General features: G+C 36.5%; 1 protein-coding gene across 1 annotated transcript in view; it reads right to left on the reverse strand.

Moving 5' to 3' along the window:
* Positions 1–14591, reverse strand: part of LOC104837063 (chromosome unknown open reading frame, human C8orf34) — a 175363-nt gene that overhangs the window by 118247 nt on the left and 42525 nt on the right. The window contains exon 5 of the mRNA XM_010575929.1: positions 1741–1769. Coding sequence (XP_010574231.1) covers positions 1741–1769 — 29 coding nt within the window. The remainder of the gene's footprint in view (positions 1–1740; positions 1770–14591) is intronic.

A 14591-nucleotide genomic window follows, 5' to 3' on the forward strand; every position in this document is an offset into this window, starting at 1 on the left:
CCATTAAAAATCCTTAAGGGGCCAAACAAGAAATAGAAATGAAGTTTACTAATGCCCATGGAGATGATAAATTGCGCTGCTTCTGTAAATCTATCCTGGAAGCCTGTTGAGCAATGCTGCACAAAGGGAGCATGTTAAGAGCTTTATTGCTTGGGTTTTTATTTATTTTACAAATAACTTTTGATTTCAAGAACATTCAATTTACCTGTCTTCATCAGAAACAGATGTTAAAGCAGATGCAGTATTGTAACAGTGTCAGGTAATGTAAGCTATCGAATGTACATAACATAATGGCAAGTTTTATTTAAAAAACCCCCACCACCTTTCAATTTTAAATCACAAACAATGAAGTATATGGTAACAAAAAGAAAATAAACTTTTCACTCAGACTGGATCCTGAGGAAATTCACAAACAATGTTCCCCATCTCAATTTTCATACTGAATAATTAAATTTAAAAAAATGAATGCTTTTGAACAATAATCTATCATCATTTAAAAAAAATTAACACGGAAGTATCTAAAATATATGTAAAAAGCATGTAATAACAAGCTGTAGCCCAAAACGTCTTTTTCCTTCCACAAACAGTATTTCATAGTTTTTTTCAGCAAACAAAACCAAATGAAGAGGAGTTCTTCATAAATATTCTTAAGGGTAAGTGTTCTAATGGAAGGACTTTCTAATTCTATTTCTCATCACTTTTGAGCACAGTTAAGGAAATAGTAGGAAGGAAGACTTAGATACTGTCATACTCTCAATATGAACAATAAGATAAAGCAAGATCAAGGGCAAAATGATAGGTAAAGGCCATGGCTTTGAAATGGCAGCCCCATATGCACATGACTGCATGTTAACAGTGATCAGTCTTGTCTAACTGGCCTTTCCTGGAGAACCCAATGGAGGTATTTTATACGCACTTGTGTCCAAAAGGTTCGTGCCCTCATTTTACCAGGAGAAAGGAAAGATATTTTTAAAATTGTCTCCTGTATTAGGCATTATTCCTGTGTCTTATATACCTTTTGATCTTATTTCCCTGAGAGTAATGGTTTCTAACACCAAGAACACAACCCAAGATTCTTGGCACTAGAAGCACACTGCTGTTCACTGGTGAGAACGGGGAAGATAAAGGTGTTCTGCTTCCTTTGGAACTTTGAAAAATTAGCTTGATTACTCTTTCAGCATAGAGTTCTTTACAGCTAAAACTAAAATTCATGTTAACTGAGTAATGTATCAAAAAGGCCAAATCAGAAGAGATCAGTGTTTGTTCCTTTCAGCAAGGAAGTAAAGACTGATCTTTATGCCCTGTGCATCCCTGATCAAATGTGGGGAGCAAAAATTATTCCTAAATATTCTTACAAAATACATCTGAGAATGCAGAATTCATGACTTCATGAATAAAAGGTATTTAAAGCTAAATGTTTCCAAAAGTACACAAAGTAACCCAACAGACTATATTAAGCAAAGCTGGTATCAAGATCAAAAGCATTTCCATGGCCGCAATGAGAGTCCCTTAAACTCAATGAGGTTTTTTTTCCATAGTTGACAGCCCATCCTGGATCAAGCTCTTAATGTATCAACATATATGGTACTTACCCATATAGCTTTCCATATGCAAACTTCCTCTGAACCCAATAGAACTCAAGTGTTTATGCCAGGACAGGGAGAAGCAGCTCTCATCACCTAAAATTATTACAATCATCTGTCTTTTTGTAGTGTTCATTAGGTATACAATAAATCTTACCTTATCAAGTTCATCAGAAATAGCAATGCCTGCAAATAAAACAGATTTAAAAAAAGAAGAAGATTTAGAAACATTCTTCCTATAAATATCTTTTACTACAGTAAGTAAAAGTAAGGTTTAATCTGAAAAGTTTACATACTGTTCTGTACACACTGCTGTACCATACAGTGTATCATACTTTGTTCCATTAGTGAAATTGCCTAGAAACAATATACTCTTAACTTTCCTCAGCTGCAATATTATCAAAATGAGTTTTCAAAAAACTATGGAAATGAAAACAGCAGATGTACCAGTAAAGTGATAACGAGCTTAAGTATACTTCTACCTGCTTTCTAAAATTAAACCAGCAACATAATATTTACATATGGACACATTATTATGCAAATCTCACCCTGACCAGCATGCATAACGTCATGCTGCAATTACAGGGCAACATGGACATGACTCTTCTCTCTTTTTCCATGGTTCAATGTAGAATCGATTCTATGAAAACGGATGGAATTTAAAGAGAGGAAAATTTCAAAGAAGTAAAATTTCACAATAGAATGCAAACCTGGTTTTCTAAATCTCCTGAACAAGAACATATTTGCTCTTGTCCTTTCTGCTGATGCCTGCCTGATGCTTTCCTATGCTTGCTTCTATCATGTCATCTAACTCTTTTAATTATGACTATCCTGTAGTACATTAAATATGCACAGCTGGTCTCAAGAATTTTTTACACATCTACATGCCTCAGTCAGGTCACATGGAGAGATCAAGTAATCATACATTTAATGCTACCACATTGAAAATTCTGATATATTGAAAGCAAAGCATTTCCCAGGTTCCTATGAGGTTTGATAGGAAACATTTCCAGGTTAGAACTTCATTTCAAAAACCAAAGACAAGCATCTCCTGGTGGTGAAAACAAAATGGAGAAGTACCCAGGCATAGGAAGAACATGCACTTGAAAGTTGTTTTCTAATTCATATCATGTTATCAAGAAAACTTCTTCCAAGGAATGCAAGAGATGATACTGCAAAATATGTAGTATCAGCTGAGGGGAGAGTTACTCCTTCTAAAATCATACTAAAGATTGCAGCAGCATAAGCTTATTTCCATGACTTTTTTATTTCTTACAATTTGGTATATCATAACTATATGAATTGTTTTTTTACTGTACTTTTAATCATTAACTCTATATGGCTAATCCTCAGTTTAGATGACTTCCTTATATCAATTTTTGTTTTAAAAACAGTGAAGTCCTAGGAGAACTGCAATTATAATTTTAAGACCTCATCAACACATAAGAAATATGCCAGGAGTTAACAGAATATTTTCAGTTATTTAATAGTTCTAAAGTAGACTATATTGAAAAAGATCCATTTTGCCTAACCCTTCTACCCCTCACAGCAATTAACCCATTTTAATAACTTCAGACTTTTTTATTTAGCCCAGACACTACACTAATGTCCATAAGTATAATCAGCATGTTGCACCAACCTGAATCATTCAAAAGGACTTTAGTGTGTTTTGAATTTCTTCAACCCCCAATGGGCATTTACTAGAGAGAGGATGACTGCACTCTTGAAGATAGTAAAAACCTAATTCAAGGTTCTCTTTATCTCAACTTTGAAAACCTGATTTCCATCAACCAGCTCTCCATCACATTGGATATATTTTGCATAACCAAGGTCAATCCATTTTATGACTACAAATGCTCTCTCTAAACAGACAAACTACCTTTTCTCAGCAATCTCCCATAATGTTAAGACGGTTCATTTTGTTTTGATATGGGTTTATTTCCTCAGATTGGAGGTTGGTTCCATTTTCTTCTGCTTTCACAGATGCTCTGTGAATGGGTCTTTGAAACCTGGGATCAGATACAAGAGCAATTGTACCCTGTGCTGGCTTACTCATTAAAAATATTTATTTTCAAGTATGGCAAAAGAAACTACAAAAAAGGTAACCCTGCCATTTCCAAGACTCCATTCCAAAAAATGCCAAATGCTTTTACTATTCAACTGCCTATGTTGCTAATCGAAGATCAGTATTGAAAGTACTGTACACACAACTATATGCCTCACATAAAAAGCTCTACTAACTTCTCTGATTAATTTACATATAAGGTCATAAAATTGAAAAACATCCATAATCTAAAGGAGTGCTTTTAGTAAAATGCTTTTTTGTATAAGTCCCATTGGTTCCCCAGAATTTTCACCGAATTTAGAGAACACTGATCAGAATGCCCCAAATTTCTTCTTTACTAAATTGCAAACAGCAGCAAGACACCAAAACTAACTGTGTTTCTTAGATGAGCAAGTAGAGAGATAGCAGTTTCTGAGGACATCTTCCCAAAATAAAATTTTAGAAGTTTAGAAAATTTTTATCTTTGCAATCACAGAATTAAACCTGCAAACTCTTTTTATCTCTCTCTCTCTCTGATGTGGTATCAAGAGAAGAGAAAAAGGATTCTAGGGAAGAAATTTCTTAAGGAGCTTGTTACAGTAATCTTGGCATAGTGATTCTTCTGGAGGCGGGATTTACCATACTGTCAGTCATAAAGTTCTTTATGTTATGGCTTGAGCCCCATTAACATTAACAAAACTCCATTAGTTCCTGATAATACAACTCCATTAGCAGAGACAGGGACAAATTAATCCATAAAAAGGTGGGTGTAAAAAAGCTTCTCATTTTCTTCTAAGACACTACTGCACCACACACTTAGCGTGTCTCCACTCTTACCAATTTTCTTTCACAGTTGCCAAACTGACAAAATATCACGGCTGAAACTGAGAGGAGGGGGCCTTGCACCCTGTGTGCAGTAGACAGAAAATCACAACAGTAAGGTCATTTTTGGGGTGCAGTTCTCAGGTGGAATAATACGGACTCCAGTTTTCACAAAGTAGTTCCTCAAAAAATCAAACTCATTGCATATTTACCACAACATCAAAAAAAAAAAACCAAAACACCTTATACCAGAATCCTGAGAACAAAACTAGAGATAGCCATAATTATCATACAGGATTATTTAGGATTTCTGTTATTCTTTTAACCCTTACCACACTCCTGACTTTTCGGTAGTCAAACAGGTTACTGTCAGTTACTTGAAAATAAAGTAATACATTGACAATTTAAAATAGCTGAATTTCTACAAAGTAATGGTAACAGTGGTCGCCCTCTCCAGTTCATATAATTGCTAATATCCAGAGATCAGCATTTTTCAAAAAGAAAACCCTCTTTTCACCTGTTTTGTATATTTGACAACAAATAGTTGGTTGTGCTCTCTCTACCTTGTACAGTTATTTTCATTTTTTTCTGTGTGGCTTTCATACAGCGTAAAAGAGGAAATAGAAAATTTTATTTTTTATATATTCTAAATAGAAAAATGTCATTGTAAAATCACAGAATGCTAGAGACAAAGTGACAGCCCATTCCATGAAACTACTCTAAACGGAAAGAGCTATGTTTCAGGTTTAGGCAAATCGCCCATAGATGTAGCCAAAATGTCCACACACAAAAACTTTTTACCTAACAATTTAGTCACTTCCTCAAACTGTAGCCTTTTTCCATCACAACTGAATCCTAATCACCGAAAAGCCCTAATACCAGAAAAATTGACACATCTAGTTTCTTCAACCTTGAATCCAATGGCTTTGTTAGAACATAGAATCATAGAATCATTTAGGTTGGAAAAGACCTTCAAGATCATCGAGTCCAACCATCAACCATGCCCACTAAACCATGTTATGGAATATCCCATCTACGTGCTTCTTGAATACCTCCAGGGATGGTGACTCAACCACTTCCCTGGGCAGCCTATTCCAATGTCTGACAACCCTCTCAGTAAAGAAATTTTTCCTAATATCCAACCTAAACCTCCCCTGCTGCAACTTGAGGCCATTTCCTCTCATCCTATCACCAGCCACCTGACAGAAGAGACCAGCACCCACCTCACTACAACCCCCCTTCAGGTAGTTGTAGAGAGCGATAAGGTCTACCCTCAGCCTCCTCTTCATGTTATTAGGAACAACTATTTCTGACTTCCCTCAGATTAAAGCATTTAAAGCCTGACTCTGCATGATGGTGAACATAGAGAATGGAAGTTTTAGGGCTGCTTCATTATTTCTCTGCCCCAAGTCACTGAGCAGTGGATAAGAAGGGGGCTGTTGAAAAAGTTCTCCTGCCTCTGTTGGGGAAGGTCTTCTGATGTCAAAGGCATAAAGGAGCATGCTTTACCCTTTCTCTCATAGCAGCTGTTTCTCACAGACAACATTTGCTATAGTTTTATATCATACTATGATTGACAACTATACAATAGTCCTGCCATTCTTATTTTTTGCAATGAAGAAGTGCAGTGTTCTGACTAACAGTGTGAGAGTTTGCTTGCCACCATCAGCTAAGGCTCACAGACAAGGTTTACAGTGGGAATTAGTTACATACCTAACTGCCAACTTTATGTCTTTAAAAATCTTCCTTTTTACAATTAATTAAGGATGCTGAATTTTGATCAGGTGTCACAAGTACCCAGCCCACTCACCTGTCTGGTGAATTACACAGACATATTCAGGGCACTTGTTTCTACTTTTCAGTGTAATGACCCTCTGTGCTATAAAGGTGTTGGAAGAATAGAGTAATTGCTCTGAACATGCTTTCACAGTCCTTCGGAAATGCTCCACAGCCACAATTACTGCCATCTCTGATCAGCAACAAAACTGGAGCAGGGCTGTTCATGGTAGCACAGCCTTGCTCAACCAGAAGACTTTCATCCTGTCAATAGCGTGTTTTTTTAAGAGAACTGGATGAACAAGATACTCTCTGATTGCAAGAAAGGTCTTGCACACTAGGATCAAATGAAACATGACTACCAGACAGTGTAATAACAATGCAATTTATTAATACTTATTATACTTTAATTACCATTATCATGCCTACATCAAGCAGATAGCCCAAAAGCATATCTTACTGTATTAGCCATGTACCTTACGGCTTTTTTATACCTAAAATATTAAACCAGTTTTTTGTCATGCCTTTTTTTTAAATTAGCATGGATTATTAAAACCATTCTTTACACAGTTATCTTAGATTTCTGTTCCCAATCTTCTATCCCTATGGCAATCTGCAGCAGCACAATGGTAAGAATGGAGAAATAAAGATGATGATCATTACAGCATTATAGCATCTTCTTTGATGAAAAAGCCACCTCCCAAAATATATCTGCACCATGTTTTAATGGTTTTAATGATTTTATTTATCCCTTTTGAGTCTAGAATGAGTATCTTCCACAGTAAAGACAAGACTTTCTGCTTAGGTCACTCTGCTTAATTTCTAGTTTACCAGGAAATTGACTTTCTTTCAAAAGAAAAATTAACATTGTTAGTAACAATTCCATGACTCTTAAAAATGCCTAGCTGTTTCGTATGCAGTTCTTAGCAGAAGAGTTGTATTTGTTGCTGCTCTCCTGCAACAAATACAATTAACTCAGTACTTAATGCCTCTCCACTCAGTGGTATTATTCCTCTTTGAAGAAATTATTTTTAGACACTTCGATGCTCTCAATTCAACAGCATAAAATTAATTTTCAAAACAGTAGGCATCACACAAGTTCAGGTCTTTTTGAAATGGCAAGTCATAAAATCCCTGCCTGCTGCATTATTCCTGATCAGCTTTACAGTAGCTTAAAAACTTGCAATATCTTCATATGCTATACACACCTGAAATTATAAGGTATGTAGAAGAATAGAATGAAAGTTGTGAAACTTCAGAGATAGCTACCATTTTTGCTCTTATTTGTGGTCTTTGAATAATTATAGGAAAACATAACACAAAAAAATTAGTTGAGATTTTTTTTAAGACTTCTGTTTTTCTAAATGCACAACGTACTTCTGACAAGTCTAATGTGTACCCAGTCATAAGAAAATAAAATGCTACTACTTTAATGTGTGCCAGACTACCATTATTCAGCTCAATGGGAGTAAACACCTTATGCATTTTCCTAAACATCCAGAAGATGGCCACAGAGGTCCCAATAGCCAGTTTTCCTACTTGCCGAAGAAAGCCTTCTGGATTTGACATACAGAATTTAGACATACTAAGACAACCCCAATGCAACTCTGACTAACTTGACAAAATTCATTCTCAGGATCGGTCTAGGCTAGGGAACTTGCGGATGGCTGGACTGTCAACCTCATAGTGCATCACAGGTTCTGTAACAAACTCCAGGACAATAATTATTCTACTATTATTAATACTGCAGCTTGAGCATGAACACAGGAATACCATATCATGTATCAACTGCCTAGCAGTTAACTGTCCCAATGCATTGTCCTATCCGTTGTAAATTAGGGGAAGCATATGTTCCCTCACTGGTGGGACAGGCCATCTCAGATGTACTTGCGTTTCCCATGGCAAAACCCTGTGCCATACTGCAGCTGGCAGCATAGTAAATTCTAGTCCCTGTCCCAGTTGCAACATGTATTAAACACAAGGTAAACTGAAGAAATTAATTGTTTCACACCATCCTCTGGTTGCACCAAACAAAGCGTTTCCCCCAGAAAATACGTACACAAGAACAAAACCAGCTCAGTCATTTCTGTATAGGAACTTTATAATAGATTTGTCATTGACTGTCATAATAGACATACTTCTATTATTTCCTTTACTTACACAGAGTCATTTTACAACTTTCAAAATTAGATGTATTTCCTCCAGTAGTAACTCAAGAGATTTTCTGTGAAGGCATATTGAATCGAAACCTCAGAGTTCTTGCCAATGAGGGGCATATGTCCTTATGTTATTAAACAACTATGTATCAAGTTTCTGTAGTGGTACCCACTTTGAATTAGGATAATATTCCTCCCAATATCTAGCCATATAAGAACAGGGGAAACAGTGTATCTACAAGGCACTACGCATTAACATATCAGCATACTATACATCAGTATAGTCACTATCTAGGAAACACAGATTTAATCTCTCCTCCCCATAGCGGCTCTAAAAAAATAAAAATAATTAATCCCCAGCAAAAGAATCAGTGCTTTAGACTTGCAGCATTTCTATATCCAAATATCTGAGTGGCTCCAATGGAGAATACAGGTTTCAGGATTAGGTTTGATGAGTAATGAATCACAGAGAGAAATAAAGTACCCACCAAATATTATGTCCCAGAAACTCTCCTAGGCCAAGGTCATCTCAAAACAGAAAAATCAACACTGCAGAATCTTCATTTTAAGCAAAAGTGTACACTGCAGTAGGCTGGTTAAAGTGGGTAGCCCACAATGGCCAGTAGCCAAGGACAGAGTCATAGCTCACCCTTCTACTACCCCCTGAATGCCAACCCCCTTCTTCTAAGAACTAGAAAGTACCATACCTGAGATGACAGTCACACAAACCCCAGTTCTGCAACAGCATTAGGGAAACTTTTAGCAAGCCAAATACTGTTCCAGAGAAGGCCACTGTAACTCAAAAAGAGACTCTAGTCCTGAAGCTTAGAGCAGGCTAGATCAGAATGGCAAATACCTCCACAAAGGTAATTAAAAATTTAACATCTGTAGGGAAAAGATACTTATAACTGAAGTAACAGTGATCTCCTGGCCATATAAGCCCCACTTCATAATTGAATAGCAATAATTAGGTTCACATTCTTCCTGTTTCAATCTCAGAAAATATCATTATTTTGTATTATTACTCATACATCACACTAAAAGCAAATGGATTTTATGAGCAAAGGCAGTATCGGATAACAGCTGCAGTACTGAGATAAAATTATCTTCCTTAAAGGTTTGATTGAGCTTATCTAAAAATGTCGATCTCAAAATAAATCACAAACATTGATCTCACACAAGAATAACATGGTTTTAAAGTTCAGCCTGAACACAAGAAAGGAAAAAGCCTCTATAGAATACTGATGACTAGTTTTGTGGTTCAATTATAAGAGCACATTTAGGGCTAGTTGCTCAACTGATCATGGATATGTCATCTTTACAGACTAAAGTCCATTTCAGATCAACAACTGTGTATGACTGAAAAAAAATACTAAAGTATTATGTCTTAAAACAATGCCCCTCATGAGGTGATTGATAAAAGTCTAGTTACATGTCATGCAGGTGTGCATTTGCAGTTATATCATCATCAGTTATATCATCAGGAGGGAAAATTCAGAGGTGTCTGAAAAATGTTAGTGGCATTCCATTCAAGTACATCTTCCATAACTGCAATATAAATCATTAATAGTTTCCTATAGTGTAGAAGCGTCTAAATGAAGCCCCATTCTGATGTGTTTCAGAGACTGCTAAATGCACTGAAGTAGTTCATGATATATATATTAAACTTCTCACATCCCACATACTCGCAGGTTCATCCACAAAACCGAGCACATTATTTTAGTGGTTTGTTAACATATTCTGATCTTTTTTTGAACTAGTTCTACCCTTATTGTTATGAGAGTTTTACTCCTGTTGCTTATCATCTTCCTCATAAAAGATAAACAAAACATAGGCTTTTACATTTCACTATTTTATCTTTTTCTTAAAAGGGTAAGATTATGCTTGTCTGTCTTAAGCTATGCATAAACAACATCAACCGATGTTGTCAACTCCATCAACTCCAGAGGGACTCAGAGGTCTTTCATTCTTGGAGATATTCAAGAGCCATGGACATGGTCCTGGACAACTGGCTCTAGGTGGCCCTGCTTGAGCAGGGGTGGGGACCAGATGACCTCCAGAGGTCCCTTCCATCTTCAGCCATTCTGTGATTCTACAATTCTTTATGGTTTCCAGCAATATTTTCTACTAGACTGCAGATGGCTTTCTTATTTACTATTTATTGATTGATTACTCCCCTTCCAAATTAAGAAACAAAACAGTACTTTTTTTCCTATTGGTTATAGCTAGAAAGCATTATTTCTGGGATTCCCTCCAACTAACTGACTTGGATTCATTACCAAATAGCTTTGGTTAATGTTAACTTACTACCATTTTCTGACCTTAGAATGTTCACTGAATTCAAAGCATGATAAATTTGTTTCTTCCTCTCTGATTTGTAGTATACACATGGCCTTAACAAGGATTCAAACATTACTAACAAAATGTTGGTTATCTCTGTTAAAAGGCTATGTGTAATTATGAAAAAGTACTTGTCTCACAGTGGAACATATTAATGCTGTTACCATGTGTAATTTGAAACATCCAATATGCACACATTTTCAATATGCACTCTAATACTTAACTGTTCATATAAAAGATGTAAAGTTGTTCACAAAGCAGGCAGACTTCACACCTACTTTGCAGCAAGCTCTTGCTGACTTAGTCCTCGTTTTTCCCACTCAAAACACTCATAATTCACTGGTTTCCATCTCTTGTTATATATTTTTACCATCCTCAGAAGATGGGGGGGTGAGGAAAGGTATATTCATGAGCAAGATCCTTAGCTATCCAGGAGATTTTAACTCTCTTTAAAAGGCAAACAGGCCAGAAGGGGAAATACAAGAGCATACATTTGAAACAGCATGGAACTTTTCTTACTTATGATCAGCTGATGGAGAAGGATGACAGTAATAAAGATGAGAGACCTTGCAATCAAAGAAAACAAAACATGCATGAGGCAAATACAGTATATTCCTGTATGTTGCTTCATAAACCAAAGCCTCCCCTAAATAGTTGACTTGATAGTTCAAAATCCACTTCAATAACACACAGCTGATTCAAGAAGCAAACAAAACCCAGGTTTCCCACATGGGTAGGCCTCTGGAAAATGGTATACTTAAATCACTAAGCTCCAACACACTTAGACCGTAATTATGGCAATACTCTTCCCCCGTCTCTCAAAACTTGTAAGATACTTTTAACATTGAGTGTGAAGTCACTTTTGATTTCTCAGATCTACTGCAGCACAGAATTACTCACATATTGTCTTGATGGGGCTTGGGAGGAGGGCTCCAAATATAAGGAAGTTCAGTTTTAATCACTAGGAGGACTGAACATAGGAGAAACCAGACATCCAAGTGCCTGAATCTCACCTTCCAAAGCTTTCACGCAGTTCTAATTTTGTGTGAAGTGCACAGGTTTGTCTCACAGCAGGTATCTAGACTGCATAGTGAATGAAGCAATAGAAACTAGAGTTTAATTCACGGGCTGTGTCAGCTGCATAGCAGGCAATGAAGTCCTGGAAACTCACTACAAGATCCAAAGCTCATCTTTAAAAATGAAAATGAATTCCAGGACTTGATGGAAAATTCATTTACCTTCAAACATCTGGTTTTATGTGGCACTCTTCCCTGTTAAAATACTGAAGAATGAAACTAAAGGGTGCTGTAAAAAGCCATCAATAGTACGTAGTGATCATTTGCATACTCAACTATTTGTTGAGCCCCAGTGCCTGTCCCATACTGCTTCGAAACAAGATTAGTATCAAATGAAGCATTAGACTCATACAATTTACGGACATGCTTGTAGAATTAAAAGCACTGACTAGCCTGCCCAAACCAAGCATTAACACTGGAGAAGGTAGCTATGGGACCTTGTCATAGCTTTTGTAAAATTCACCACATGGGATGCTTGTTCGGGTACAGCACAGAATGAGTTTCATGTGTCTTATACTTTCAAAGTTCTAGACGTGTCTATTCATTGAAACCCTCTAAAATACTTCCTATGTGCAATCTGTATTCTACCTTCAGAAGAACAATAAAACCACATTTATTTTCAATATTATAACTTTTCTTTTTTTTTTTTCCAAACCTCACATTTTTCATTTGTAATTTTTATATCATCCGAACATGGAAGAAATCACAGCAAAGAACAGATTTATTTCCTGAAGTGATCTGAAAATCAGCAGTACAAAAACTGGGAACAAGGACATACAGCTTAGAATTAATCTGATGCGTGTTTAAATGATACAACCAAAAAGGCTAAAGTGCAAAATGAGTAACAACTATCAAAGAACAAAAAAAGCCACAAGAAAAGATACTATAAATACACTAGGAAATGAGGACAAAGTAAAATACAGAACTATTACATCGAAGAGAGGGAAAGCAAATAACAGAAGATACAAAGAAATCCCAGTATTCAATACTTTCACTGCTTCAGTCTTTACAAAAAAATTAATTGTGGCCAGATGCTTAATGCTAGTGATTTTAAGAGGAAAAACTGCAAACCAGATGATGGAAAGCTGAAAGATATTCTGATGACTTAGATACATTCAAGTTGGCAGAATCTTGTGAAATTCACTCTAGAGCACTTAACTAACTAGATGAAGAAACCTCTAATCCATTAGCAACTGTCTTTCAGGAACAGAGAGGACAGAAAAGGGCAAATAACGTATCTTTCTTTGGAAAAGAATAAGGGAATATGTGGAGAACTACTAACCAGCAAGCCTAAATCTGACAGCAGCAAGAATATTTGACAAAATATGTTAAATAAATAATTTATCAACATCTAATGGATAGGAAAGGTGGTAAGAACCAGCCGACATGAATTTATCAAGAATGAATCGCATCAAATCAGTCTACTTGCTTTATCAACTGGGAAACTTGCCTAGTGGATAAGAGGAGGAAGTAGATGTAAAACACTTCCAGCTATAATAAGACTTTGTTTACTGTCCTAGATGATACTGCAGTAAACAAATTAGAGAATTACATTCTAGGTGAAATCACTGCAAGGTGGGAAAAAACACACTTACTGAGTAGCTTTCAAGGGCTGGTTGTCAGATCTGAAATGGAATCATGAAGAGGTCTGACAATATTTCCATTAATGATCTGGATGAAGAAATAGAGAGCACATTCATGAAAGTGAACTTACTATCAGGCTGCAAGTGATTTAAAGCACTCTGGGGGGTAGGATTAAAATTCAATATTATCTTGATAAATCATCAGAAAACATCAAGTTCTGGCAAGAAATAGTGAAGAATGTTTCATTTGTGAAATAACTCTATGAAAACCTGGCTCCAGCAACACTGACCAGGTACGTTCACCTCCAGTCCAAGTGTAGGGCCCAGAAGAGCTGCAGTGTTTTGCACTTCAGTTAGAAAACTTTGTGGCAAAGAGCGGTACAGAATGCTGCAAACTGTATTTTAGATATAAGGAAGCCAGAGCTCAGTGGAACCTACACAATATGCACAAGGAAAGACAAAGATGTAGGATTGAAGGATGGATTTAGTCCTTTATTATTGAACTCTCACATCTTGTTGGTTTGCATCTCCAGACAGTGAATAAATAACCCTTTCTGAAACTGAAAAAAAAAAAATAAAAATCTGTATCTGTTTCTGTATCTGTGTTAAGCTTGGTTACAAGTCTCTAAAAAAGAAAGGCTTGAAAACAACACTTGCACCCATCACAGTAACATGGTCAGGCAATAGCGGGGCTGCAAATCAGAGACCCTGATTGGAGGTGCTTTAGCTCCTTAGAGGCAGATAGACCAATGTACTAGAAATGTATTTGAAAAGAGCCCTGTAACTATACTACTATAATTAATATAAATATGAAAATTTCTCAGAATATAATCGTTGAGATCAACCTAAAACATTTGGGAGAGAGGGAATTTGGGCAAACTAGTTTTGGGTACTTGACACAATTTGGAAAAATGTTGAATCTCAAAACTCTCCACAAAACAGATCTTCCATTCTTCATTCAGCTCTGTTTCTGACCTCACCATCTGCAATTTCTCCAGTGAATCAGGAAGTGCCATGGATAAAATTTAATGAGAGGAGAAAGAAGTATTTCTCATTCAAATGTCTCCCAGACCACACTGTACTAAGTTTTCATGTACCATGGCAGAGAGTACTTTTCATACTTTGATAATTGTTAGTCATGTTTGCTCCCACCGATGTCCTTCAGAATTCTCTTCTCCAGGAAAGGGGGGGGGGGGGGGGGGGGGCGGTAG

The sequence above is a fragment of the Haliaeetus leucocephalus genome, unplaced genomic scaffold (genome assembly GCF_000737465.1).
Source record: "Haliaeetus leucocephalus isolate CR32 unplaced genomic scaffold, Haliaeetus_leucocephalus-4.0 Scaffold506, whole genome shotgun sequence".
In the NCBI taxonomy this organism is placed as follows: domain Eukaryota; kingdom Metazoa; phylum Chordata; class Aves; order Accipitriformes; family Accipitridae; genus Haliaeetus; species Haliaeetus leucocephalus.